The sequence below is a fragment of the Filicampus tigris genome, chromosome 8, assembly GCF_054856515.1.
Source record: "Filicampus tigris isolate MCC_2025a chromosome 8, RoL_Ftig_1.0, whole genome shotgun sequence".
Lineage (NCBI taxonomy): Eukaryota > Metazoa > Chordata > Actinopteri > Syngnathiformes > Syngnathidae > Filicampus > Filicampus tigris.
In genome coordinates this window covers 19458330-19483928 of record NC_141224.1, presented here as the reverse complement: position 1 = coordinate 19483928, position 25599 = coordinate 19458330, and the positions used below count along the sequence as shown (strand labels likewise).

Below are 25599 nucleotides of genomic sequence, written 5' to 3'. Positions count from 1 at the left end.
GTTGACTTCATTCTGAGCTGAGTTGCGATCTTTGCCCACCATCCAATGTGTTCACGCTTCTATTTGTAGATGTGCCAACAAGAAAGAAAAGCTTAGTGTGAGCTGTTACTGTGCGTTTGTTGTGTGTTTACTTGCAAAGTGACTTATCTTTTAGTTCTATTTTTTTACTTATAAGGATAAGCAGTTTGGATGGATGTCTACCATTTTAGGTGATTTGGAGGATGCATGTATTTTTTGGTCATCTAGGGATGTAGGAGAAACACAGATATACTCATTTGGTATCATATAAATGCTTTGGAATCTATTTTATCTACACTATTAGATGAGCGATGTTCTCCCACTAGCTTTCGCTTGATAACTTAATATCCGTTATTATGTTTCTTTTTGCATTGCTGCTTTATCTTCTTATGCAGAGTTAAAATATGTTCGTGATAAGGACTGTTGTGAAACCACTAGTTCCATTCTGGTTAGACCTTATTCTTGATGTAAAAGCGGCCTTTGACATTTCTAAATTCTTATATGATGATGCTGAAAAACTCATTTCAAAACTGTTTGTTTTAACTGAGAATTGTGCAGTTGGATATAGAATTATAATTTAGCATTTGCTGTCGCTTCCTTCACAGAGTTAGGCAATTACCTTCATTCTGCATGTTTTTGTGTCTTATCCAGGTTAATTCCTGAATGCCTGGCTCTTAAATTTGATTTGTTGGTCTGAAACAGGTCTTGGATTTATATTAGTAGAGCTGATGGGGATGCTGAAGCAATAAATCTCCTGTTGTGCTCTAAGGGTGGTGTCTCTCAGTGCCATTAAATCATTCTTGATTGTTCAAGATCAAGAGTGGGCCAAGGTTTGTTTGGGAAGTCGCACTCAGTCGACCTGCTTTAGGTTGCTAAATGTCATTAGTCTGGACGTAGCTCGGTTTTCTTCAGCATCAGAAATCTGGGGTCCATTTGGGGCAGCATATTTGTAAGTAAACTAATGCTGCATAAAAGCACAGGAGAGCTTGTTTTTGAAGTTCAAACAATTATAAAACCAAGGCTTTAGCTGCCATGTGTCCCAGGATGAGTTTTTCGTTAGGTAGCTTACTTGTCGCTCTCCATTTGGACCGCATTAACTCTCGCTTTTGCCAATTTTTCTTTTCATCATCCATCCTTTTAAATACTGTATCTTTGTGTTTGAGCTAGGGCTTCCCAAACCTTAAGGTATTTGAAAACTGACCAAAAACTATTGTTGATCTTCCAGAGCTGGAAGCGCTCATGCGCCCATGTGACAAACTGGTCTGTCTATCCGTCACTGACGGACACCCGTTTTGCTGACGATTGACGAATGCCGGAAATGTTTTTAAATTGACAGACTAAGCATAGACGGAAGCCACTTTATTTAGTCGGCCGTTCATCAGTAGTCCGTCATTAGTGTATTTTTCGCGGTGAGGCTTCAATGGCCGTGGCAAACGTGGGGAGGAAAATAGTGAGTTGTTGTTGCTTGGGGGACATATTTGAGCGATGGCCCAGGCTGTGAAGAAGCTTCCAAAGCACAATGAGTCTCAATTTCTCTTCAAATATCCCTCAGCCGGGGGTTGTTGAAATCAGTATTAGCCATTTTTATACCATACACAGTATATATATGACCCTGTGGGCATACAAAAATGTTTTTTTTTTCTCGAACAAATGATTTTTTTTTTTTCGAACAAATTCATTTAATATTTCTTTCTTTCTCTAATTTTTCAAAATGAGTGATTACTTGCAACGCAAAGCTACATTTCTGATAAAAATCAAATTTACAACAATTCATAGGTACCAGCATCAACATCCTGATTATGGTCCCTGTGTTCACTGAGAAATAAATAAAAAGCTTCATTTTTAAGGTTGTATACTAATTTTTTGTTGAGCACAGTATAACAGCCTTATCAAACTATTTTCTCCACTCTTGGCTTTTTCTTCCTCTTCAAAAGTGTTCCGTCCGACCTAGTGCTTTAGGAATGTCCAAATGCATAAATTGTGCTGTCATTAAAATGTTACTTTTCCTTAAGTGTGTCATGTGACGTAGCTCCCCCACCCCGCCCCCTCGTATTAATAATAGATCTCCAATCCTTCCTGAGCAGATGAATGTAAAGTATGATGCTTGATTTTGTCCCTCATTCTCTTAAAAGAAAAAGATGTGCCATTAAACCCTAAGGAGTAAAACCACCCACCAGCATTACAGAGCGCAGGGAGCTTGTTAAAATGGCCCCTCTTGGCGCCCTGAGCTTTGGAGTATGCCATGTTTAAAATACAACTCAGAGTCATGCTGAAGCACTCAGCATCCGTTTTCCAAGCTCCAAGGTCGTGACCTTCTATTGCTACTTTGTTGTGGTTCACTTTAAGTGCATTGCAGGTTGCCTTTGTTAGTGAAACAACGTTGAATGTATTAAATGGCTGCCTTTGATGCCTTTCTTTCTTTGCCGTTAATGCATACAGAGAGAGGTGACTTCACATTATAAATGTCTTCCACCCACTGTTTTCCGCAAGAAAATGAAAGGTGGAATTGAAGTCTTTTTGGCATTTAGTAAAGTATTATTATTTTTTGATTAAGTTGGGACCTATTTGAGTGTTTTCTACCTTGGGCACAAAAGAACAGAGGCCTGCGATCGGCTTTATGGTTCTGGTAAACAATAGCGAGTAGCACAACGGGGGGTGAACTTGTAAGCGCTGATGCAGTCACGATGTTGTTGTTATCCTTTCAGCTTTTCCCCTCAGGGGTCGCCACAGCGAATCACGATACAGAAGTTAATTCCCATGCAGACGTCCTGCAAGCAAGTAGCTCAACTGTATTGTGCCGTCAGAAAGATTTAGTAATATGACTTCCTATGATTTTAGTGGGAATTTTACTGCATTCACCAGAGAACATGAGATACTTGTGCCAAACACTGATTCAACAATAAATACTGAAAGGTAGCTGAATGTCTTCACTCAGTCTTACTTATGTCGTTATTAATTTGATGTTACATTGACTTTTATCCCGGCTTTGCTTAAGAAATAACCTCACTGAAAGGGAATGTAATCTAATATTTATGTAGTGATGTTTTTAGATTGGAAAATATTACAACTAACCATATTGACTGTATTTTTTTTTTTTTTTTAACAATAGTATGAACAACTCAACTTGGTGTAGCTCTGTTTGCTGTTATGGGCTATTGTCATTTCCATTCCAAAGACCTTTGACATTTGATAATTCACTTAATGGAGAAAATATGTATCGTGCCATTAAGCTATTACAAGACTTATTGTTTTTTTTTTTTTACTTTATTTCCCCCCCTATTTATTTTTGGTGCTTTTCAGCCTCCTCGAATAAATCATTTAGCCAATGAATCCAGTCTCTTTCGATAAAAAGGAGTTGGACTTCACTGTGGATATATGGCTTCGAAATAGACCCATGTGAAATAACATTCACCTACAGTATGTCACTTATGCTAAATTTACTATATTCATTTGAGACCATGTGGACTTTTTTCCTACAAGCGAAAACCTCCAGATTTTCTTATTGCGTGATCTCTCAACCTGAATTGCAACCTACTTTTGATTCATCTGGAAACACTCAAGCGCATATGTGCTATTCAGATGTAAAACGTATGTTGTCATATTGGCCTAGCAAGCCAACACTGTAAACGGGTGGCATTTGGATGATGTGACATTTGCTTCCGCTTATTAGCCTTATTCTAGCCAAGCTGTTCTGAGTTACACTGACAGAAATTGGGGTCACACAGATGCGCACTGATATGATTGGCACCTGGGAGACTCATGGTTTCACACTTTGGGGATTATCCTCCATTTTCCAGGACGTTATGCCTAGAGACTGTGAGAAGCATGACATCATGATTGGCCAATGGATGTTGTGGGTTGCGTGTGTGTGTCATCGCACATTCACGATCACGATCAACTCCCAGGTCCAAAGAAAGATTACAGTGGGATGTGGAAACTGTGTTTCAGTGCAGCTATTATATAATGTAATAGAAAGTAATGGTTGGAAACGGGGATTTCAGATGGGAGCAGGCATGTAGCTGCAGTCCATGTTTGTATTCGAAATTTATTGCCTTCTGTCAGTGAAGAAATTGGCGTAACGCTAAAGTCCACAGACTTCAGAGCCATACGTTGTTAATACCTGCTCCCCTTGTCTGTGAGCAATCATAAAGGTGTATAACCAAGTCCAGAAATCTTGGGGGAAATCTAGCTGTCCGCTTTACTTGTTTTTTTTTAGGTGAAATTCATATTAAATCCTGGGTTTGTGAATATGCTAATTGTGCATGCTTTGAATCAAGCTGTAGTCCAAACAACTGTAGTTTCTCTTTCTTTTTGTTTTTTTTTGTTGCACTACCCAGCGATTGTGTTCCCCATTATCCCGTATTCCACTTGTAAGCATATCTAAATATAGATCAAGAATTTGCTTAGGGGGCGCTCTGTTGCGGTGGTGGTTATAGAGAAGATTGGGTATTTGTCATAATTGTAAATGCATGTGTGTAGCCTAAGCTCATGAAGAGAGACGGGGGAGTAAAATGAGTATTTTTGCAATTTTTTTTCTGGCTCATGCTATTTCCCAGCTGCTGCGCAACTTATTTGTTCCTTCCAACAAGGGGTACTCATTAAGCGGACATTTAAACTGCGCTGATAGGCTTTTCAAGCACCTCTTTTCCTCCATACAAGTGTTACCTTTAGAACAATCTTGCAAATCAGCCCAAGCTCATTCCACTCTCGTTTTGGGGGAAAATCTTGCTTTTCTACAGAAATAGAAGTGCACACATCCTGTCCACAATCAGCCATGGAAAAAAAGAAAGGTCTGGCAGGGCCAATCCTGTGAGAGCCGGGCCTAAAAGAACAGAACAGGCAGGCGTGCCGCGGCGTTTTATATGGTTCTTGTTCTTAGCCTTTGATGACACTGTTTAGTTTAGGAAATATCTAATAAGTCAAGTATTCTGTCTAATGTGCTGCCAGTGGGTTTACTATTTGCTCAGAGGTCTTGAAACACTATCTCTGCCACGGCAATAATATACATTTAAAATTCCCATGGAGTGGGTGGGAGGGAGCGATGTAGAATGCAAGGGGGGCAGCTTGGGCGTACATGCTGTAATAGCAACCATGTGCATGTTGATCAGATGAGGGTAAAATAGGATGCTCCACACCTTACATTCATTGGAAGGCGCTCTTTTCCAAAACAATGTAATCTGTAAAAATTGCAGTAGATGAATTTGAACACGTGTATTAATGTGGTCTTCAAACATGGTGTGATATTAATTACCGGTAAGAAAGATGCACCCACGACCTGAATCATTATTGTTTGTTGTTTGCAGTCCCTGCCATCTGCTTTGTCACGCTGTCATTCTGTCTTATGAGGGTCTGTTTTTTTTCTTTTTCTTTTTTGCATCGCTCATTTAGCTTTTGTTCAACCCCAAATTTAAGCACTGCACACATAATTACTATTTTGTGATTTTTGTGTTATGGGAGCCACGTTTTGTAGATCAAAAATGTGCTTTTGTTCATTATTGTTTGAATCCCTGCAATCTAGTCTCAAAACGTATCTTCTGGCCATGAAATCTTTTTATAGCCCCACTGGTTGGAACTCTCTACATCTGGAGCCAAGCATACAATTTGGGCTGCTTTATGCGTGATAACCACAGCCACTGCAAAAAACAATTGGATTTTGCAAGGGTGAAGCCCTACTTTAAAGATATCTTCAATATTTCAAAATTGCTAAATTATGTTGAAAACCACAAAAAAGGTCCCACAGCGTGCCTTTAATGTTTTTGTGGCTATACGATGCTCCTTTTCCTTGGTCAATTGGTCCATGGTTTCAATCAAGTCAGCTATTTGGTTTATGTCTTGTTGGAAAGGATCAAGACGCAATAACTCTTGGCAAAGAAGAAAATGCTCTGATGTTTATTTAATAGTCATTGTTGTCCCCTTCATTTATGCCATTGAACCCGGATTGGTCAAAGCCTTTTTGTGTTTGATTGTTTAAAGTTTTTGACAAGATTAAAATTATGATTGAATGCACTGTTTTCATGGGCACTGCATGCATCACACTTTAGATCGGAACAAATTATTTTGACGTACGCAGATTAACCAAATATACTGGAAGTAGAAGAAGAAGTCATAGCGACTTCCATGTCAACAAAACATCGCTCCGTCCATTTCTACTTTAAACGTTAGCGTTATTTCACGTATTTTTCCCGTTTGCGCTGTTTCGTCGAGTTAACACTTCCTAATGGAGCTGAAAATGTACCAGTTCAGTCAATGATGTTTTACGCTCACTCTGCTTCTACTAGCTTCCTGGAATAACAGAAATACATATACTGACGTCACAGAATTGCGGGGTGAAGACGGTTTGTTTTGAAATTTTCGAATAAGTGTTTTCATGCACGCCGATCAGATTTTCAATCGACATAAACCATCCCTCTTGTTCAGAATAAAATATTGATCAGAATAAGATTTATCGGGCCAGAATATTCCAAATGGGGTGTGTACATGAAGTATTTTTTATTCCGATCAGGCTTTTAATCCGAATAAATGTGTCCATGGAAATATGCTGTTCATATGTATCATTGCCATGTGTTTTTTTTTTAGTAAATATATAAATAAAATGTAATATATATTTTTAGTAGGGATGTCACGATCAATGATATCGCGATATTAAAATTGCCACGATACATCGTTGTTGGCATCATGTCATGCGATATGAATAGCAGCAAATCTGTTTAAAAGCCCAAGTTGTTTTCCATTTGTGCAATTCCAGCACACTCCGGTGGTTAGTTTATTAGTGCAGTTTAATTTGATTTCACCTATGGTTAAAACATCGTCAATAGGAGCACATGACTAGCCAAGCCTATTTCTTTGTGAATGCTGTTATTGTGTACAAAAACAGAATATTGTGATGTTTTTTTAACATGAGCTTATTATTTTTACAATTATCGTGAGCTTTTTATATATCGCCAACCTCCCCACAATATCGTGATATTTATCGTATTGTGAGGTTCATATCGTGATATTATCGTATCGTGACATTTAGACATTACATTTAGTTAGTTGTGTGCAGAGGTTTAAGTAACCAAAAACATTTCACACATTATTATATTTACACATCAATAACCACTAGGGCTGGGAAAAAATATTGTATCACAATGTGTCATGATACTTTTTATGCCGATACCAAGTAGTTGATGAAGTATCAATCCTTTCGATACCTTATGTTATGTTATGTTTTGCACAATCATATGACAAACGTTTGGAACATTTAAGGTCCTTAAAGTTGAGCTTTGTGAATGGAGTTTTATTTATTGCACTCCTGTGTATCAGGAACAGTTACTGGAACCGTTTATGCACTTTTCAATCATGACACTTGAATAAATATCAAATGGCACAAAAACTTTGCATACACATACCTCAGTTCTTTAGAATACATATTTTTATAGTATTTAAGTATCGCAATACGCATCGGATTGCAACCCAAGTAACGGATTGGGAAAAAAGTGTATCGTCCCAAGCTCTAATAACCGCACTATTGATGGTATTGATTGATATTTAATCATCCATTCGCATTTTGGTGTTTCCATTGGTTGTATTTCCAATACGATGCACGTGCAATACAAGCAGTATATACTGTAGTAACTTGAGAATCAAATGTGGCCTTGTGTTTTCTTTGTGCCTGTATGCAGATGCGTAAACATGAGCAGACGCAAAGTGGTCGAGGCTCCTTGACAGGCATCGACTCTTCTTCTCGTCACAGTGGGAACGGGCAGGACAGCGGCTTCGGCAGCGATAGCGCCCGCATCCGAATTGTCCAGATTGAGCAGCAAAGTGGGACCAGTCACCACTGCATAGCCAGGCCCTCCCAGAAGTCCACGATTACCAAAAACCTCAACTTTATTCCATTCGACATCTTTCTTACTGCTAGTAGGCTGTCTGTCATGGCCTATGAATGTTCTAATCTCCCACAGGCCCCCACTTCATTAGACAGCACACAGGATAGGAAAGAGCCCATTGAAAAGGTAAACAAAGCAAGTGTGACTTGGAAGCTCCCAATGGAGTCGGTCGTCATAACCGGTCTGAGTGTGTGTGCGTATGTGTACATAAGAGATCCTTTGTGCCTGTGTTCAACGCTAGTAAACATTGGTTATGTTAGCAAATAAACAATGTGAGACCTACAAATTACACATTAGTTCAAAACATTAAAAACTACGGAAGTCAAACAGCACCTGCAGCCATGATAATGACGATGAGTTTGATGCCCAGTTACCAATTCTGTCCTGTCCAAATATTCTATTGTTTCTGAAGCATTTGTAACTCTGGAAAGAGTTTGCTCTTGTACCCGACATTCTTCCTGTGTCCTGTAGCCATGATGAAGATCAGATTTTCCGGTGCTCCCTGAGAATCTAGCTGCTGATTTCAATTGTTGCTTCAGTTGCTGCAAAGTTACAATGTAAAGATGCTAGTGGAACTTGATTTCTTATTGGAATATTGGAGAATATTTGTTCAGGTGTTTTAGCAGCAAATAGCCGACAATGCAGAAACAATGGCTATCAATGCAGCATGCCAGAATTAGACAAAAATGGCAACTGGGCATTGTATGTACAGTATTTGTTAAATGGGGTAAACATTGAATCTCTTACCACTAATGCACAGTCAGAAATGAGTCAAATTATATATGGGCCTGCAAGGATAGTCTCTGTGTTTGCCTAATGTTTTATGAAATTAGCAAATACACAGTTAATTTTGCTCTGGGTTGACATCTTCCTCAGGTGGGAAAGAGTGCTCTCAACCAGCCGGAAATTCTGTCTGAGGCACCTCCAGCATCGACGTCCGCATCTCCCGACCCTGCTGCCCAGGTTACTCTGACAGAGCTGACTGCTGAAGACATCCTCAACAGCAATGTCTCCCAGCCTGTCTCCCCTATGATGAAAGGCAGTCTGCTGTCACTAAACTCCCTGTCAACCCCCAGCCGCTCCTCAGCACGCCAAGCGCTGGGGTTGACAATTGTACGGCAGCCCGGAAGAAGAGGGCCTGCTGACCAGGTGCTGGAACCGCTGCTCTATTTGCAGGTGATGCAACCTTCTGCTCTTCTCAGCTGCCACCACCGTAAGCAGAGAATGGAGTTCTCTGTCTTTGATGTGGCCTTAAAAGGAGTGGCTTCCGACTACAAGTGCCTAGGTATGAGCGAGGCAACCAACGGTTGCAATATTATCATCTTCTATCGATCATTGTATGTGGTTACGTTGCTCTTGTTCCTTGTTTTTTTTTTATGGTTTCCATTCATGTCATCCTGTTCAGACCAAGGGAAGACTTTGCCAGAGTCTCTGGATTACAACGTGTGCTGGCTCCAGACAGCGGCGGGTGAGGTGGACAGTGAGACGGGCATCCCTCCGCCTCTGCTGTGCCTTCAGATTAAAGACTTCCTCAATGGACCCGGTAGGATGAGTTCACCTTTGACACAGACTTTTGCTCATAGATGAAACTTAAGATGAAGATGATGGTTGCATGTATTTTTAAACCATTTGTTTCGCACGCGACGTTTGAAAGCTTCTTGGGATTTCATTGTATGTGTGTGTGTGCGTCTCCTGAGGATTTGCTTTTCAAAGGGCTTGGCCGTCTATTTTTAGACTGATATTATATCCATATGAGTACCTTGAAGCTAAATATTTTGACCCATGGGTTTGTCTTAGATTTTTATCCAAATTGATCTGCCATAAACAACTGTGCGAGTGGGCTTTTGAGTGGATGAGTAAGTGGAACTTCTTCATCCCATAGAGGATTTCTTGAATCCATGAACAGTGTGTGTAGGCGCAGGAAATCCTTCACAGTTTAGCTCCCTGATCCCAGTAGGCCGGCCGGACTGTAGTTGTTATTGATGATGGTTCGAGGAAGAATTTTGCCCCCTCAGCCACACACATCCCTTCCTGCTGTCCACGGAAAGCCCTCAGCGTATCTGTCCACCAAGGATCATTCCGCACAACACAATGCTGCTCTGTACACCGCAGCAAATACACGACACAAAAGAGTGAGCCTTTGTATATGTTATACATCTTTTATCCTCTTATTTATATATCCATCCATCCGTATTGCGTTTTATATACTGGTACATTACTATATACATCACTAAACATAGTCCTGTAGTGTAGTAATGGAGTTTTACTTCTGAGTCTCCAACCGGGCAGGCTAGGCTGCAAATCATCTGGATTCTTGTGTAATCTGTTGATCTCACAAATCCAACACTTTTACAACCTAATGTGATTTGGGCAGACAAGGTGGAGGAGAGTAGAAGTGTGGCTCAAGATGAGATGAAAATGTTTTTATGAAAACTATGCTTGTTTTTGTTTGTCAAGACATTCCAAATATGTGATTGACTTTTGGCTTGTCCCATCAGCAATGGCCACAGCAATCATTCACATGATTTGTTCGGCACTTTTTTTGTTTCTTGCCCAAATTCCCTTCCTGCCGCAACCCACCCATCTTTTGTCCGGCTTGGGTCCAGGTGTGGGTATTGGGGCACTGGCCGGGTATCGAACCCGCACCATCTGCGTGAAAGGCTGCAACATATACCACTACATCACCACTGCCAGATATATGAAACAAATGTTCAGAAAGGTTAATTTAACCACTTTATGAAATTTATACTGATGGAATGAATGTTATTGTCCTAACTTCTAAAATTTGAATAACTTACTTTTCCCAAACGTGATTCATGTAATATCACTTTCTAATGAAAAGAAGAGTATTGTACCTTTAAATTGCGTGTGGATATGTTCCTTGGATAAAAAGAAGAAAAAAAAAAGACTGCGACAATTTACTCCTCTTGTTATAAATTTAACATGTGGTGTATTTGTGTGACAGGTGAAGAAAGTAGGAATTCAGTTTATGTTTGGTCAAACTATTATTACTAAAATATAAAAAGCAACAGCTAACTTATTCAACAAGTGTTATACATGTTTGATGTAAATAATGCAATTGCAATCCATTAAATTATAGAGCAAACCAACAGCAGTCCATTTTATGTATCATATTTTCCAGACTATAAACCGCTACTTTTTTCCTAGGTTGTGAACCATGCGGCTTATAGACCAGTGCGGCTATTCTGTGGATTTTTGTTCCACCGCTAGGGGCTCTCTAATTGGAATTACAATGCAATACAATTCCCATTAACAGGATGTGACTGGAAGTGGAGGAGTTCAACAGGCGAGGCCGCAATGCACTAGGTTATGAATGAAGTGGTATGCAGAAGTTAACTGACAAACTGGAGTGGCAGCGGGCAGTGAAATGAAGACAAGCACTTTATTTTCTCTTGCTTCTGTTCCATTTTAATCAGCAAAGTTGCTGCCATGTTAAAAGGTACTCTTAGGAAAGATTGTGTTCAGGAACGTACATTTACAGTTCAAAATCATTCTGTAATGCAGTAAATATCTAATTTTTCAACATAGATAGGTGCGGCTTATATAAATGTGTGTCGCTTATAAATGTTTTTTTCACTTTTTTGGTTTAAAATAGAGTGGTTGCGTTTTATATAAAGGTGCGTCTTCTAGTCCGGAAAATACGGTAGGCTATAGCCTATGCTGTGTAATGATGGTAGCAAGGGGATTATTCCAATTGACAGCTAGTTGAGAGGAATATCACTCTAAAATGATGTTCAACCACAAGGAGACACTGACAACTATTTGAGACCATATTTGGGGAGGGAATTATAGAGGAACTAGTAATGATTTTGTCCCACCCCTAATGCAAACTCAAATCCACACACATTTGCGTAATCAAGATTCTGGCCATATCATGTGTTGTAACCACTTATAAATAAGCAACAAAATGTGAATGTATGTGCTAAGATCACTTGATGAGTACTTGATGAATGATTAGTGTACAGTATTAAAAACAGGACAATACAGTGCCTTTGTCTCACTAGTGAAAGTTAAGTAAAGAATACATTGTGTACAAAAGGCTACATAACATTGCACTACTTCCTATGAAGATATCAGGATATTACCTGTCTTTGTTTATCTTATAACTACACATCTACCCCGCACACACAGACACATGCACGCACACCCACACACACACACGCACACACAAATGTAAATGACATAGACAGGATCCAGGCTCAGTGTGAGGTTGCCCTTGCCACCCCCACACCTCATGGGTCAATGTTAGAAATATTTGGAACTGACCACACATGCTACTGGTTTCACTTCATCCACGACACCCTTCCGACTTTTTTTTTTCTTCTTTTTTTTTAACCTAGGCATCTTTGTTGGTGACAATCAGCTCGTGCAATAAAGCATAGGAATTGCAACTATTAGAGATATTGATGAAAAAGTTCTTTTCAGAACCGTATGTGTCTCAGCACTCATGTTCAGAAAGTGTCGGCAGATTTATAGGCATGCAATATTTTACACACATGAACAAAAATGTTACACTTCAGTTGAAAAGAAAGAACCCTGCAATTGTGACTTATTAACTTGTTTTGTTTTTTATTTAATTATTTTAGTCTTATTTTTTCAGGTAAGACAATTGAGAACAGATTCCCATTTGCAATGCCGTCCTGGCTCCAGACAGCAGAGTAAAACAAAATTTAAAGTATTTTACAATGAATATATATATATATATATATATATATATATATATATATATATATATATATATATATATACACATACACCTGTACTGTATATAATGACAAAATTAAGAATTTTAATCAACCTACTTTGAGGTTAACTGGCGATTATTAAAAAGTAGGTCCGTTTTTTTTGTTTTCCCTCTAATCAGTGATGTTGTGGCACACCCTCAGACACTATCTTTGCTTCCTTGTTTCATCTTTTCTAAACAGTTCCAGTCTCGTAAGCAGGTCAGTCGACAAGTCCGAAGATGTAACTGCTACCACTTGGAAACGAGAGATCAGCCTTTTCTCCAATGAGAGGCAGGAGGTGATAGATTAGCTAGAACAAATTGGAGCCATTACTCTCCTATGTCCCTGGATCCCGTCAAAGTACAGCTTCTAAGAAATGCTGTCAGTTACTGTATACAACTTGTGCACCTCCGAACCATCTAGAACTATTCTAATTCGATTCAGATGGCATCTGAGGCATGTGTCACTGGCCTTATATGTATGAGGCTCTTTTTTGACTTTGGGATTCTACAGATAGCCTTCAACCATTTTTGGTCACACAAACACAGGCTTGCACAAACATCCTTTTCATATACAGGCAGCGTGTAATTGGACCCATCGCCACCTGTGTCTGACACAGCAGCTCTGCTGTCAAAAGTCAAACAGAAAATGTCAGCCTGAGACTCACAGGAGGGCAGAGATGAAAACAAACTTTGTGGTTGTTGCGCACACACACGCAGCAGGTTCAAAGGGGCAACAATGTCACGCTTGACCTTGCCAAAAACGCAAGGTAACCTGCTTAATAAGCATATTTTATCCAAGCACCACTGCTGTTGTGCACAAATGTAGATGTGTATGCAGCTTTGTCAGACCATTTTCTCACAGTTTGTGTAGTGCTAATCCAAGCTGACATCAGAGAAGGCCTGTGTATGTTTCTTCCCAGCCTGTTCATATTAAGGACCGTTTTACAAAATTTTGGAAAGTCTCTGAATAATTTTTTGATTTATAGAAGTGATGCCCGCGCCTCTGTTAGGTCTTCACTTACAGCAACTACTGTAATTCATGGACTGTTGAGCACACCCGAAAAAATAGCACTGTAAAAAAATCTGCGAATGTAGCGAGTCCGCAAAAGGTGAACCGCAATACAGCGAGGGGCCATTGTAATGTAAAAAAAAAAGAAAAGAATGGCTTGAAAAAAATCGAAATAATGATAGTATAACAACAATGATCCGTAGTATAGCCGGGGAACACTGTGTGCTGGGATGCAGTGCTGCTCTGTTAGGATGGAATGGAAGAAGGCTTATACTTCATGTCACATGAAGTTAATCAGTGATTCCTTAGGAACTGCTCCTCACGTACTTTACTACCAGCTGGTTATAGGGGTACTGTTCTGTGTGGGGTTTTTTTTTTTCAGGGTGGGGGTAAAAAGAGACACTCGATGTTGACAGTCAGGCAGAGAACACTGAGCCAGGCACGGCCCTGACAGTGATGAGAGCCAACTTTATGTGATTACAGCCAGGGTGGGGTTGATTAGGCTGGGGCCTGGTGGAAAAGTAAAAGATCTGTTTAACTAAAAGAGGAGAGAAACAAGAAGATGAGCTACATGAAGCAGAGAGGGTAAAAAAAAAAAAAAAAAGTTGGGGGTGCACAGTAACCTTTTCTAAATGAACAGCTGCATACATGCTTTTTATTCCATCTCCGGAAAATGTCCTGGTGTAAGTCAGGTGGAAATGATAAGCTACATTGCACAGCAAATTGCACCTATCTGCCCTCCGGTTCCATCCTTCCTTTTTACCATCTGCCTCACTTCCACTGGATTAAACAAAAGAATCCGGGTTGCAGTGACTGGGTCTGTGTGTGGGTCTGTATGTGGGTTGCATACATTGGCTCTGCTGGCAGTGCTCCTGCTCATGTCATCTTGTTGTTGTACCTGGGAACAAGACATATGGAAGGCCTAAACCTCCTTAAAAGCACTCGTCGTGCCTTGAGGATACCATGAGAAGCAGCTGGACTTGTTTTGAGCTGCTTCCCTCTCCCATCATCATGACCAAGTGGAAAAATGGGATAATGGAAGTGGTGTAACACGGCATGGAGTTAATTCATGTGTCTCTGTAAATTCCAGTCAAGTGTTTGAAGACTGCAGTGCACAAAGGCACAAGCAAAAGACGTCTTGAATTTATGTGCCTTTCTTGAAGAAAAGATTCCCTTTCATGCTCTTCCACATTCATTTATGTTATGTATATGTTTGATTATAAGAACAGGAGAGTGAGACTGAGACCATCTGTTCTTTAACACATTCTCGCAAGCAAAGCTGAACGATCAGAAAGAAGGACTTGAAGTTTGATTTATGAGACGTGATAAAATGCAGCGTCCCGTGGGTTTGGTAGCAGCACATTTTGCTCAGTGGAACACTGATGAAGCCTGTCCCTTTTTTATGGAACCAAATGGAATTTGTTCAGTTATGGTGGATTTTTAAATTACTAGCAGGGACCGCACCCAACTCTTTTATTTGTTCAGGTTTTGTCCTGGGTTAACACTAACATTAAGAAGCCTTGTATGAGCTTTTGCACACACTAAATAGCCCATCACTAAATTGCCTGTCATAAAATGAATAGACTAGAAAATTGCAATTTCCCATCCACTGATGCAAAACCACAGAAGTTGGAACACCCACAAAGCCCCAAGACTTGCGAGTGTGTGTGAGAGCATGATGACAATGCGTTTGTCACTACCTACCTGAAAGCATTGCTCCTTTTAGCTCGCTTAATATCTTCTTCGTAACTCGCCACTTCATAAATATTACACAGTCAAGCAGTTGAGGGATTGTCTGCTTTTTAAAATACTGCCTTGATTCTATTCCAGTAAACCCCCAGTAAAATGTTGACAGCACAGTGGGTTTTCAGCTTGTCATATCCCTCTAATTCCATCCCTCTATTCCTTTTACAGCTGAACTGAATTTGCAGTTCTCTCGCCCCTTGAAAATCAATCCAACACTGGTCAAACTGGAGCAAACCAAAGCCTACCTGAAGAAAGTCTTGCCAAATCACACGTGGAATACCTCCAGCCCTCATTCATCCCCTGCAAAGACGCCAACCAGAGCCTTTTCCCCAACCCATCAAAATCAAGGCCTCAGTAAAGCCAGCAGCATTGATGCCTCGGCTTTGTCCTTCCACAAAGTCTCGCTCCACACTACACAGATCGTGATTGTCCTGGAGACAGAGGCCCATCCAATGAGGCCCAACGTGACCGTGTCTGTTTCATCACTGATGGGAAGTCTTAACTTGAAGACCGGATCGACCATCGACGGTGAGTAAAACTAAAATGTGCTATTTGTTTTGGTGGGCATGGAAATATCGTTGTTTAAAGATAAAGTGTCACATTTTGCAGCCGAGTTAGAAACCTCTTCTTGAACATTAAATGTTCCTGCTAACTAATACCAATTTATGCCATTTCAGGACATTTATCTTGTTCTAGGACACTTTTTTTCTGGCTGGCTAGATACCCTAATATTGGACCTTCAAAGAAATTACTTTGATGGATGGTCACAACAGTTTAAGAAAGTGTATTTTTGCATTCTCAGGTGTTTCTCTCAAGAAGATAATGGATATTATCTTTCTCTAAACAATTTAGAAAATGGATCAAATAGAATTGGTAGAAGAGAACGGCAGTGGATCACAAGATGCTGAGCTTCCCTTTTTTTTTTTTTTTTAATACATTTGCTCTTTTTCTCTTTATTCTTATATCAGCAGCCTACAGGGCTGTGAAAAAGTATTTGACCCAGTCCTGATTTCAGCCTTTTTTTTTTTTTATCAGTTAAATTTTACCGATCATCAAACCAAATCTCACAAAGACAACCCAAGTAAATATAAACTAAATGATGATTATATTTATTAGGTAGAAATGTAAAAAATAATAGTAATTAATAGTAATAATAATAATAATAATAATTGGACTGTGAACCTAATAACTTGTTGTGACACCCTTTGCAGCAATAATGGAAATCAAGCATTTGCAATAACTGGACTTTTGCATTACTGTGGAGGATGTTGGCCCACTCTTCTTCGCAGAATTGTTTTAACTCAGGCATATTGGTGAAGTTTTTAACATAAATTACCCGTTTATGGTCATTCCACAGCATTTCACTGGATTTACATCCCAACTGTGACTTGGCTACTCCAAATCTACTGTGTTTTGTGCTATCCAGTGGGAGACCACTGTTGGTATGTTGCTGGTCATTGCCATGCTGCATAATCTAAAAACCCTTGGGTTTGAGGGCACAAAATGATGGCCGGACATTCACCTGCAGGCTTTTATGGTAGACAGCAGAAACGATTGTTCCATTAATCGAGTCGTCCAGGTCCTGAAGAACCTCGGCAGCCCCAGACATCACACTGCCACCACCATGTTTGGCTGTTGGCATGATATTCTTTCTTATCAATTGTTGTGTTATTGTTACGGCAGGTGTAATGGGCCGCTCACCTTCAGAAAGGTTTCACTTTTGTCTTGTTAGCTCACAGTATATTATTTCTTCTAGGGATCTTGAAGATGTTTCTTTGCAAATGTCAGATAAGCCTTTATTTTCTTTGTGGGCAGTGTTGTCTTCTGGTTCAGTCATCAACACTGACCTGCACTTGTTTGGATGTTGTTTCGGTTTGCCAGCCACTCTGTTTTACACACTATTCCTTTGTTTCTCGTTTCTTCTTGAACGCCTATTGTTGCTAAAATTTTAGCCTACTTCACTTTGTGGGACAGGTACTAATTAAATGATTTTTTTTTATTATTCAACAGATCTGGCTGTAATCAGACTTGGGTGTGGCCAGTGAAATTGAACTCAGCTTTCCAAAAATTGTTTAATCACACTTAACTCATGATTTAAAAGGGGTAACCGATTACTTTTTCACACACGGCCATATTTGGATTTGTATTCCCTTTAATAAATACAAAAAATTTAGAGACTGTGTTTTGTATTAACTTAATTTTTCTTTGTGGGATAGTAAAATAAGATTGATGATCCAAATGATTTATATGTGACAAATGTGCGCACGCAAACACAAAGAAAGAAATCGGGAAAATCATAAAATACTTCAAATCATGAAAATACTTTCTTGGGCACTGTATTTAGGTAACAAACTAGTTGGGCCTCTGCCCTCTGCTGGTTGTTGTCGAGAATTAAAAATCCATCATCCCTCCATTGCTCCAAGATAAATAAACTTGTTGATGCAAACAGTAGCTTTATCAAATTACACACGACCAATCCATCCATTACTTACTGATCAAAAAGCAGTACATTAATTGTATTTGCCCTGAAAGTTGTGTGCCAAATGTATTTGGAACTGTTCACAGTTCCCTCCACCTTGACAAAGGCCGAAGTTCTATCTGAAGAACAGCAGCGTCAAAGCCATCATTATGCTTCACAGTGAGTGTGGCGTTCTTCTGGTAATATGCAGTGTCAAACACACCTCTCTGGCCATTAATAATTTGAACCTTGATTTCATCAGACCATAAAACATTCTCCTTTTTTTAACCCAATATGCCACTATACCCCATAACACAGACATGACTAATACGGTCAATTTTTGTCATCTATAGGACACAGTCGCTACTTGCCATACATTTCTGCAGCTCCTTTAATGTTGCTGTTGTTGGGCCTTTTCACAGCCTCTCTGATCAGTTTTTTTTTTCTCGTTTTTCCGTCAGTTTTGAAGTAATGTCACTGCCATGTTTTATCCCCTTGGAAAGAGCTGTCTTCACTGCGTTCCATTGTGTGTAGTAACAGTTATTCATTATGAGTTTAAATGTGATTTGTCACTTCAGTGGATAACCACATCTGCAGTTGTGAGAGCTTTTGCATGCATTGCTAATTCTCCTTAGCATAAAAAAGATCCTAAAGTCTGCACAGTAAATGATAACAGAAGAGCCAGAGACTGAGGATCTTTCCCATGCAGTAGAAGTAGATTGAGGTTTTTTTTCTAAGTGGCTTGTTTGTACATGCTACATTGCTGTGGAACCTCTCACTACGGTTGCTGAGGGACGAATACAAAATTGGAGCAGGGCTCCATAAGTGCATCTGCATCTGTTTTACAGATGTTGATATAGGATTACATGATACTTAGATATAGTGTATGTGTCAAAGTGTCTAATTAAAACCTCAAAAAAATGTGCATTTTGTTTACTTTAGTCTACTTAACTGCACAATGACAAAATACTACATGCTGCCCCACTTTTCATCAGCTTTTTTCCATCATGAATGTGTTGACTTTGACAAAAACGTACACTTGAACCTCCTGAGGGTGAAAACAATTTTTAGCCTCAGATTTGGTCAGATATTTCGGAAAAAAAATCCCATCATGCCTAAATGTGGGTCTGTGTAATAAAGAAAGGTGTTGACCTTGTAAAATGTAGAAGCAATTACAAAAACACTTGTCTTAACTTCAATGACACATGATCAATCATCAATGTGTAATGAAACGAATCTCATTTAGTAAAGTTCAGTGTTTTTGTGTATTTTAAGCGTAAATCAAGTGAACAAGTGTTAATATTAAAACATTGAAATGATAAGACACTCTAAAGTAATCACACAAAGTATTTTGATGCTCGAATTCTACTGTCATCCGACGTCCAATGTGTATTATTCCTTTTGTCTTCTTACATACTTCTATTCTCACTCGTTGTCGTTGCTATCTTTCTTTTGTGTATCTCAAATGAAAGAAAAGCTAACAAACAGAATAATCAATCATGCTTGCTAAGATGAGCTCCTTACTAATGTGGACATCTCGTGGGACGTCAGACTTGACATCTATAAGGGAAAGAAAGCACACACACACACAGAGTTCATCACTGGATGGATCTTGTTTTCCGTACAAATATGAACAGAAAACAATACGTGCTGTCATGGAGTTACAAATTGACTGGAGAATCGATAGAAATATTCAATTTGGACCACTGGTGCTTACCGATGTTACTGCAGTTTGGCTCCGATAAGGTTGTTGATGTGGCCCAACAAGATTATGTAGACATGCATGTCTGTTCTTAACAGCACAGCCATAAATATTACACTTGTCACCATATGCTGCAAAACTTTTATTTGCTTCCTCGTAATTCCTTTTTGAGCACTTGGTGAAAACCTGTGTGGTTTCTTTATGTCTAGCTGGTTATTGTTGCTAATATTTCATCTCTTGGCCCCCGTCTTTGAAAGAATGTTGAAAAGTTCATGTGAGGTGAAACCTGTCTATGTTGCCAGTGGAATACCAGAAATATAGTGGATGCTTGTGTGTGAGTATTTTTAGAGCAGATGTCCTAAGCTTTGCTGCTGAGCGACATGTTTGCCTCACCTTTCTTGATAACTTTAGGACTCTTCTAGAGTCATATCCCAAATTGTCTCCGTTCCCCAAGAATGCCTTCACATAGTGTTTCCAGATTTGTTGCAATCATAAGGAGACATATGTCTTCAGTTAAAACGACTGATTGTTGGTTAAAATAGATCTATCTCCCCATTATATTTTATTTTTTAAACTCCGCCGCACCACCTCCATCACTCACCACTCCAGACTCTCCTGTCCAGTCCGTACCTCTGAAAAAAGATACCTTGGAAATTTACTCAGATGAAAGTTCGGATTTCATCTTGAGCAGCCCCAATCAGTCAGATAGAACGACCCCCATGAGACTGGCTATACATGTGAGATGTTAGACAGGAGAATGTAATAGGACTACTGCTACAATATGTACCACTACCGCTGCTACTCGTGTTGCTCTCCCATGGCCGACCCTTAGTTCATGATAGCTGATATTGATGAACCGCAGCAGAACTGAGCAGAATGCCAGTGTGCTTGGAAGGAGACAGGGGAAACAAAGAAGGAAGGAAAATAGTTTCAAAGGAAGTGTTGTCAAAGATGGATTCAACATTGAGAAAAAAAAAAAGAAAAAAAACAGCTTGAACAGAACGAGGATACAGACAAAATTAATTAGCGCGCAAAGCGCAGATGTTGTGGAGGTGAGTCAAGAAACACTGGAAAAAGACGTCAGTGAACAAGAGAATGGCAAAAAGGGAAAGAATGAGATATGGTAAAGGGCATGAAGTAGAAAGGAAAGCAGGCAAAACAGAGGTCTTCCCTGAATATGTCATTGCTCTCACAAAAGCCCACCCCAGCCCAGCCCGTCCTGTCTTCATGAGACTCAAGCTGCTCGAACATCTGGGGGTCTGTACCTGGTCAGAGCAGCCACGCTCTGCCAAGGAACAAGATGGAGAGAGAGGGGATTAGGTTGACAGTGAGGTGTGTTACCAGATCCTGTGTTAATGAAAAGCAAGTGGAAGCCCCACATTCCTCCCTCCGTCCACGGCTCACCACTCCCCAAGGTAGAGGGGCATTCATAGTTCATTGGAAGAAAGGAGGGAGCTGGGCAAAAAGAGAGAGAACAGATGTCCAAAGGTCCGTGAAATAAGACCTTACCTAATCTCGCAGCTCTCTATCAGACTGCCCAGAGAGTGCCCCCGACTTCCTACCAACACACGCATATGCGCCGACCTTTTCACGTGCATGTGTAGTCTTGACGTGCAAAGCTTTCACCTCAGTCCAGTGCCTCTGTGGACCCCTCCCAACCTCCTGACACCCCAACCTTACAGCCCCACTTCTTTCGGGTGATTTACTCTCGCACACTTGTAACGGAAAACGTCTGCTCGCAGGACCAATGTGAAAGCTACCCAATATTTATTTAGGTGTCTTCATTTAGTTTAATATCATACTAATTGTTTTCTTGGATAACCTTTGAATGATGATCAAATCTGTTAGTTTACTTCCTAAAACAATATGATCCCTCCCCATGTTTCCTGTTAATTCTATTTCAATTATCTTCATTGTATACAGTACTGATCATTTGTTCCCACTAAACAGACTACGCTTGGCCCTCATACAGTTGGGAAAGGCCAAAGAGAATGGCATGATTATGAATCATTGTCAAAGGAAAATAAATGATAAGCATTTTGCTGAACTCATACCATAATTGTAACAACTGCACAGGCATTTTTAAATGGGACAGACGACTACGGAAAATTAATTTTTGGAAGTTTGTATACAAACATGAGGCTCTGTGGAGCGCCTTCCCACCCATCAAGTGAGAAATTTAACAACCATGTAAATCTTTTTTTCTTCTGGCTATAACTGAAAAAAAGTGTCTGTGAGCGAGCAGTTCTTCTCTTCTTAACCCCCAACCGTAACAAAGCAGTGGGGCTCATGAACATGATAACTACGCCACACGTTTTTTTTCAGCCAATAAGTCAAATTTTTAACTGCCATCTAAACATAAACACTCCATCCATCCATTATCGATACCGCTTCTCCTCACAAGGGTCGCGGGCGCGCTGGAGCCTATCCCAGCTGTCTTCGGGCAGTAGGCGGGGGACACCCCGAATTGGTTGCCAGCCAATCGCAGGGCACACAGAGACAAACATCCGCACTCACAATCACACCTAGGGGCAATTTAGAGAGTCCAATCAACTGACCATGCATGTTTTTGGAATGTGGGAGGAAAACAGAGTACCCGGAGAAAACCCACGCAGGTACGGGGGGAACATGCAAACTCCACACAGGGAGGCCGGAGCCGGGATCGAACCCACGACCCCTGAACTGCGAGGCGGACGTGCTAGCCAGTCGACCACCGTGCCACATTAAACACTGTTAATGTTAATATATAAAAATAAGCACTCGATCTTAACTTCAATAAGAGGTGAACAGAGAAAGTACATTCTGAGATGTACCTGACTTATTGCACTTCTTAAATTCTACCCATCCATTTTCAAGTCCACTTACCATCAGGGGAGATTTGAAATCGATTTCCGAAAAAGTGTATCAAGAAGTTAACACCTGTCCAATGTAAATCTCCCCTTCCTGTATCGTACAGTAATTACTTAAAAATAAATAAAAAAATAATAATTTTGATGACTAGCATGCATGTGGTGATGCTCAAGTCTTTGCTTTGAATGTGAATCCATTTAAGTAACAATGCGTGACAATGGTCCTTGTTTTGGAATAAGGCAAGCAAATAGTGGCAGGTGAAAGATCTGCAAGTACAAAATGGTTAACTGTAAATTGAGACTCAGCCACAACTCCCCAGATTAAGCCAAACAATGGTGTGATTTATAGGCGGACTTTCCCCATCCCAGGAGTATTACATGGTCATCTATTCTTAGCATCTTTTACACTCACCAAACTTACCGTTTATTAACTTTTTGAGCTCAATGTTGAAGTGTTAACTGTTTGCCATTCTAAATCAAATCTGAAGCATTTGGACCAGTATTCAGATCTGCTCTCCCCAAGCGCACTTCAGTGGTCAGTGCTATTTCACGTGTTTATTTCCTGCAAAAAGCTACAATTCTTTTTTGTTTTCTCTCATATCTGTATGTGTAAATGTGTGCATCTTGGGTGAAATGAATGATTGTGCCCTATATACTGTTTTATTTTTCCTACAGTACTTATTGAAATGCATCCTTGCTCACCAAATTAAATTATCTAGTAATCCAGAGCATCTAGATCCTTGGGAGTGGCTTGTCTGAGATAGGCTACTTAAAACCTTTATGCAGTTAGTACATATAATATAGTCATCATAATTGAGACATAATATGTGTTGCAAAAAACATTTTTTTCTGGTCAAATGTTGAATAATACATTGCTATTTTAAAAGTGTCGTTTTTCGTTGTAGATGTAACTTTGGAAAATGAACAAACATAAAATGTGTAGTATTATGTTTAATGAACATTGTGTGCACACAAAAATGTGACCGTCTTTGTCTTTCCCCACACATACACTACATTACAAAAGGCGACATGCTATGATTAGGTAGAATAATGTGACTACAACTTACTATGTCATCTTGTTTTTTTTCTTCTTCACTCACATGCAGTTGTGTTATAAAGAAAGTTTCCCATTTTCTTGTGTGTGATCCGAGAGGCTCTTGGTGATACAAAAGTGAACAATCCAGTATTTGTTCTGTTTGCCATTTCGGAACCTTTTTAGACTTCAAATGAAAACATGTTTCCTAAAATCTTCCAAGCGTTGCTTGCCTTTTCTTCTGGGTAATGAATTGGCACATATGTTACAGACTAACATTTATCACATCGGGACGGCTAATGACTTAGATGACATACAACACTTGTACTCGGGCTGTGATGTCCGCCCCTATGGAACCAGTTTCCTATAGTGGTCTGGTGGTAAGTGGAAAGTGTATTCCTGTGGTGAGTGACAATATATTATTTCTATTACTCTAAGCATCCCAGCTAGTCTACTGAGGGTTCTGCTACTTAGGTAATGACTCCTTTAGGTTTGGTCTAATTGATACCAGTTCACCCTGAAGTATAAATCAGCCAGGCAGTGGTCAGATAAGGGCTGCCAGGAAGAAACTGAGACAGTAAATCAGCCGCGATCCTATCTAATCTTACCCAAGTGTTTGCCAGAGATGTATTTCACTTCACGAAAACTTCCAGCCCCACCACCCACTTAGTTGCCGGAGTGACATAAGTTATATGTTAGCCTGCAGAGAAAAGCCGGTGTGCACTGGATTACTGGCAGGTCTGTAGAGTATTATGCAGGTGAAGGTTAGCATATGCACATCTTTGATTGAATGTTCTCAGCATTTTGACGTCGTTCCAGTTCTTGACATCAGTCAGCCATGCATGGACCAAGCTTCCTGGAATATGCTCTTTACCCCGCTGATCCGATCATATACAGGGCCAATATATGCCCCGCTCGGGCTGCTTGTATTTACTGGTTCGCTGATGTCCAAAGATTGGTACTGAAGGTTTTGCAGACAGTTACATATATGGTAAGGTATGTACCTACAGTACCTTATATGCCTAAAAGATGTTATTGAAAGTCCCAAAATTATTTAATTTGGAAACCAGTCACCGTGAGTGAGTGCATGTACACGTTTATACACCAATTTCATTTTGCAATGCTACCTTATAAGGAGGCTTTCCAAACATGAATACTAGCACTGCATCAAATGCCCCCAAAACAACAGCTGTAGGAGTTCCCCCACATGTGGTTGTGTGACTGTGCGTGTGCACATATGTCAATGGCTGGCCAATAAAATTCCCCCTGTTGGTCATGGGTGAACCTTTTATTTTTAACGTCAATGTGACCAGCAGGTGTGCGTGTCTCCACTCAGCACTGCCCAAGCGTAGAGTGCAACTTCTACACTGGGTTTTATCACTCCCTCATTGTACGTATAGCTTTCAGCATGAGCTAGTCCCACTATGGGATGCAAACCGGCCCACAGAATTAATTTGACAGTGTAACAATACTGGAGCCGCGCTGCAGTTATTTGTCACGTTACCATTTTTTTTTAGCTAAAAGATATTTTCAACGCACACTGATTTTTGCTTTTTGTATTGTAGTCACATTTCTGATGTTTGCAACAAAACAAACAGCATTAAAATCGCTTTGACGTCCAGAAAGTTATGATTTGTTAAAGTGTGCTCATGCCCACGGCTCAATAGAAATTAGTGAAGATCCGGCAAGTCAGGTGAAATCTTTCTCCTGGTGCAACTCAACGTCCGGGCCACGCAACTGGCGGCAGATGACAATATCCAAAGTACATGAAACATCCAAATCACCCGTTATCTGTTTTTCCATTTTCCCTTTGTGTACAAAATCGGAAATCGGAAAACGAGTTGTTATCCGTTTTTTTATTTTTGTTTTAGAACAAATATTGACAACACAAGTGATTTCGTTTTGTTTTTTTACTTCCCGTTTTGTTTTGTAAAACGAATGAACGAAATATACATCAATTAGGAGTGACCCCGCAACATTAGCAATAACATCAGAAGCTAAAACGACGAAGGGATGCGTTGTGTTCTTGATATGTTCCCACAATGTTTGAAGATCATCATGGTGAGTTCACTACGGGTGTATACATATTAGACCACTGACTTACAGTATGTCTTTAGTGTAGAATGCTGTCATTTTCTTTCACCTTGCGAATGCTGAGAATAGGGT

At 40.0% G+C, this 25599-nt stretch overlaps 1 protein-coding gene across 4 annotated transcripts in view; it reads left to right on the top strand.

The window, feature by feature from the left end:
* Positions 1–25599, top strand: part of vps13b (vacuolar protein sorting 13 homolog B) — a 333295-nt gene that overhangs the window by 226990 nt on the left and 80706 nt on the right. For all 4 annotated transcript variants that reach the window (XM_086037277.1, XM_086037279.1, XM_086037278.1 and 1 more), the window contains 4 exons: positions 7683–8015; positions 8766–9174; positions 9295–9432; positions 15560–15919. In XM_086037277.1, the coding sequence (XP_085893403.1) occupies positions 7683–8015; positions 8766–9174; positions 9295–9432; positions 15560–15919 (1240 nt within the window). The remainder of the gene's footprint in view (positions 1–7682; positions 8016–8765; positions 9175–9294; positions 9433–15559; positions 15920–25599) is intronic.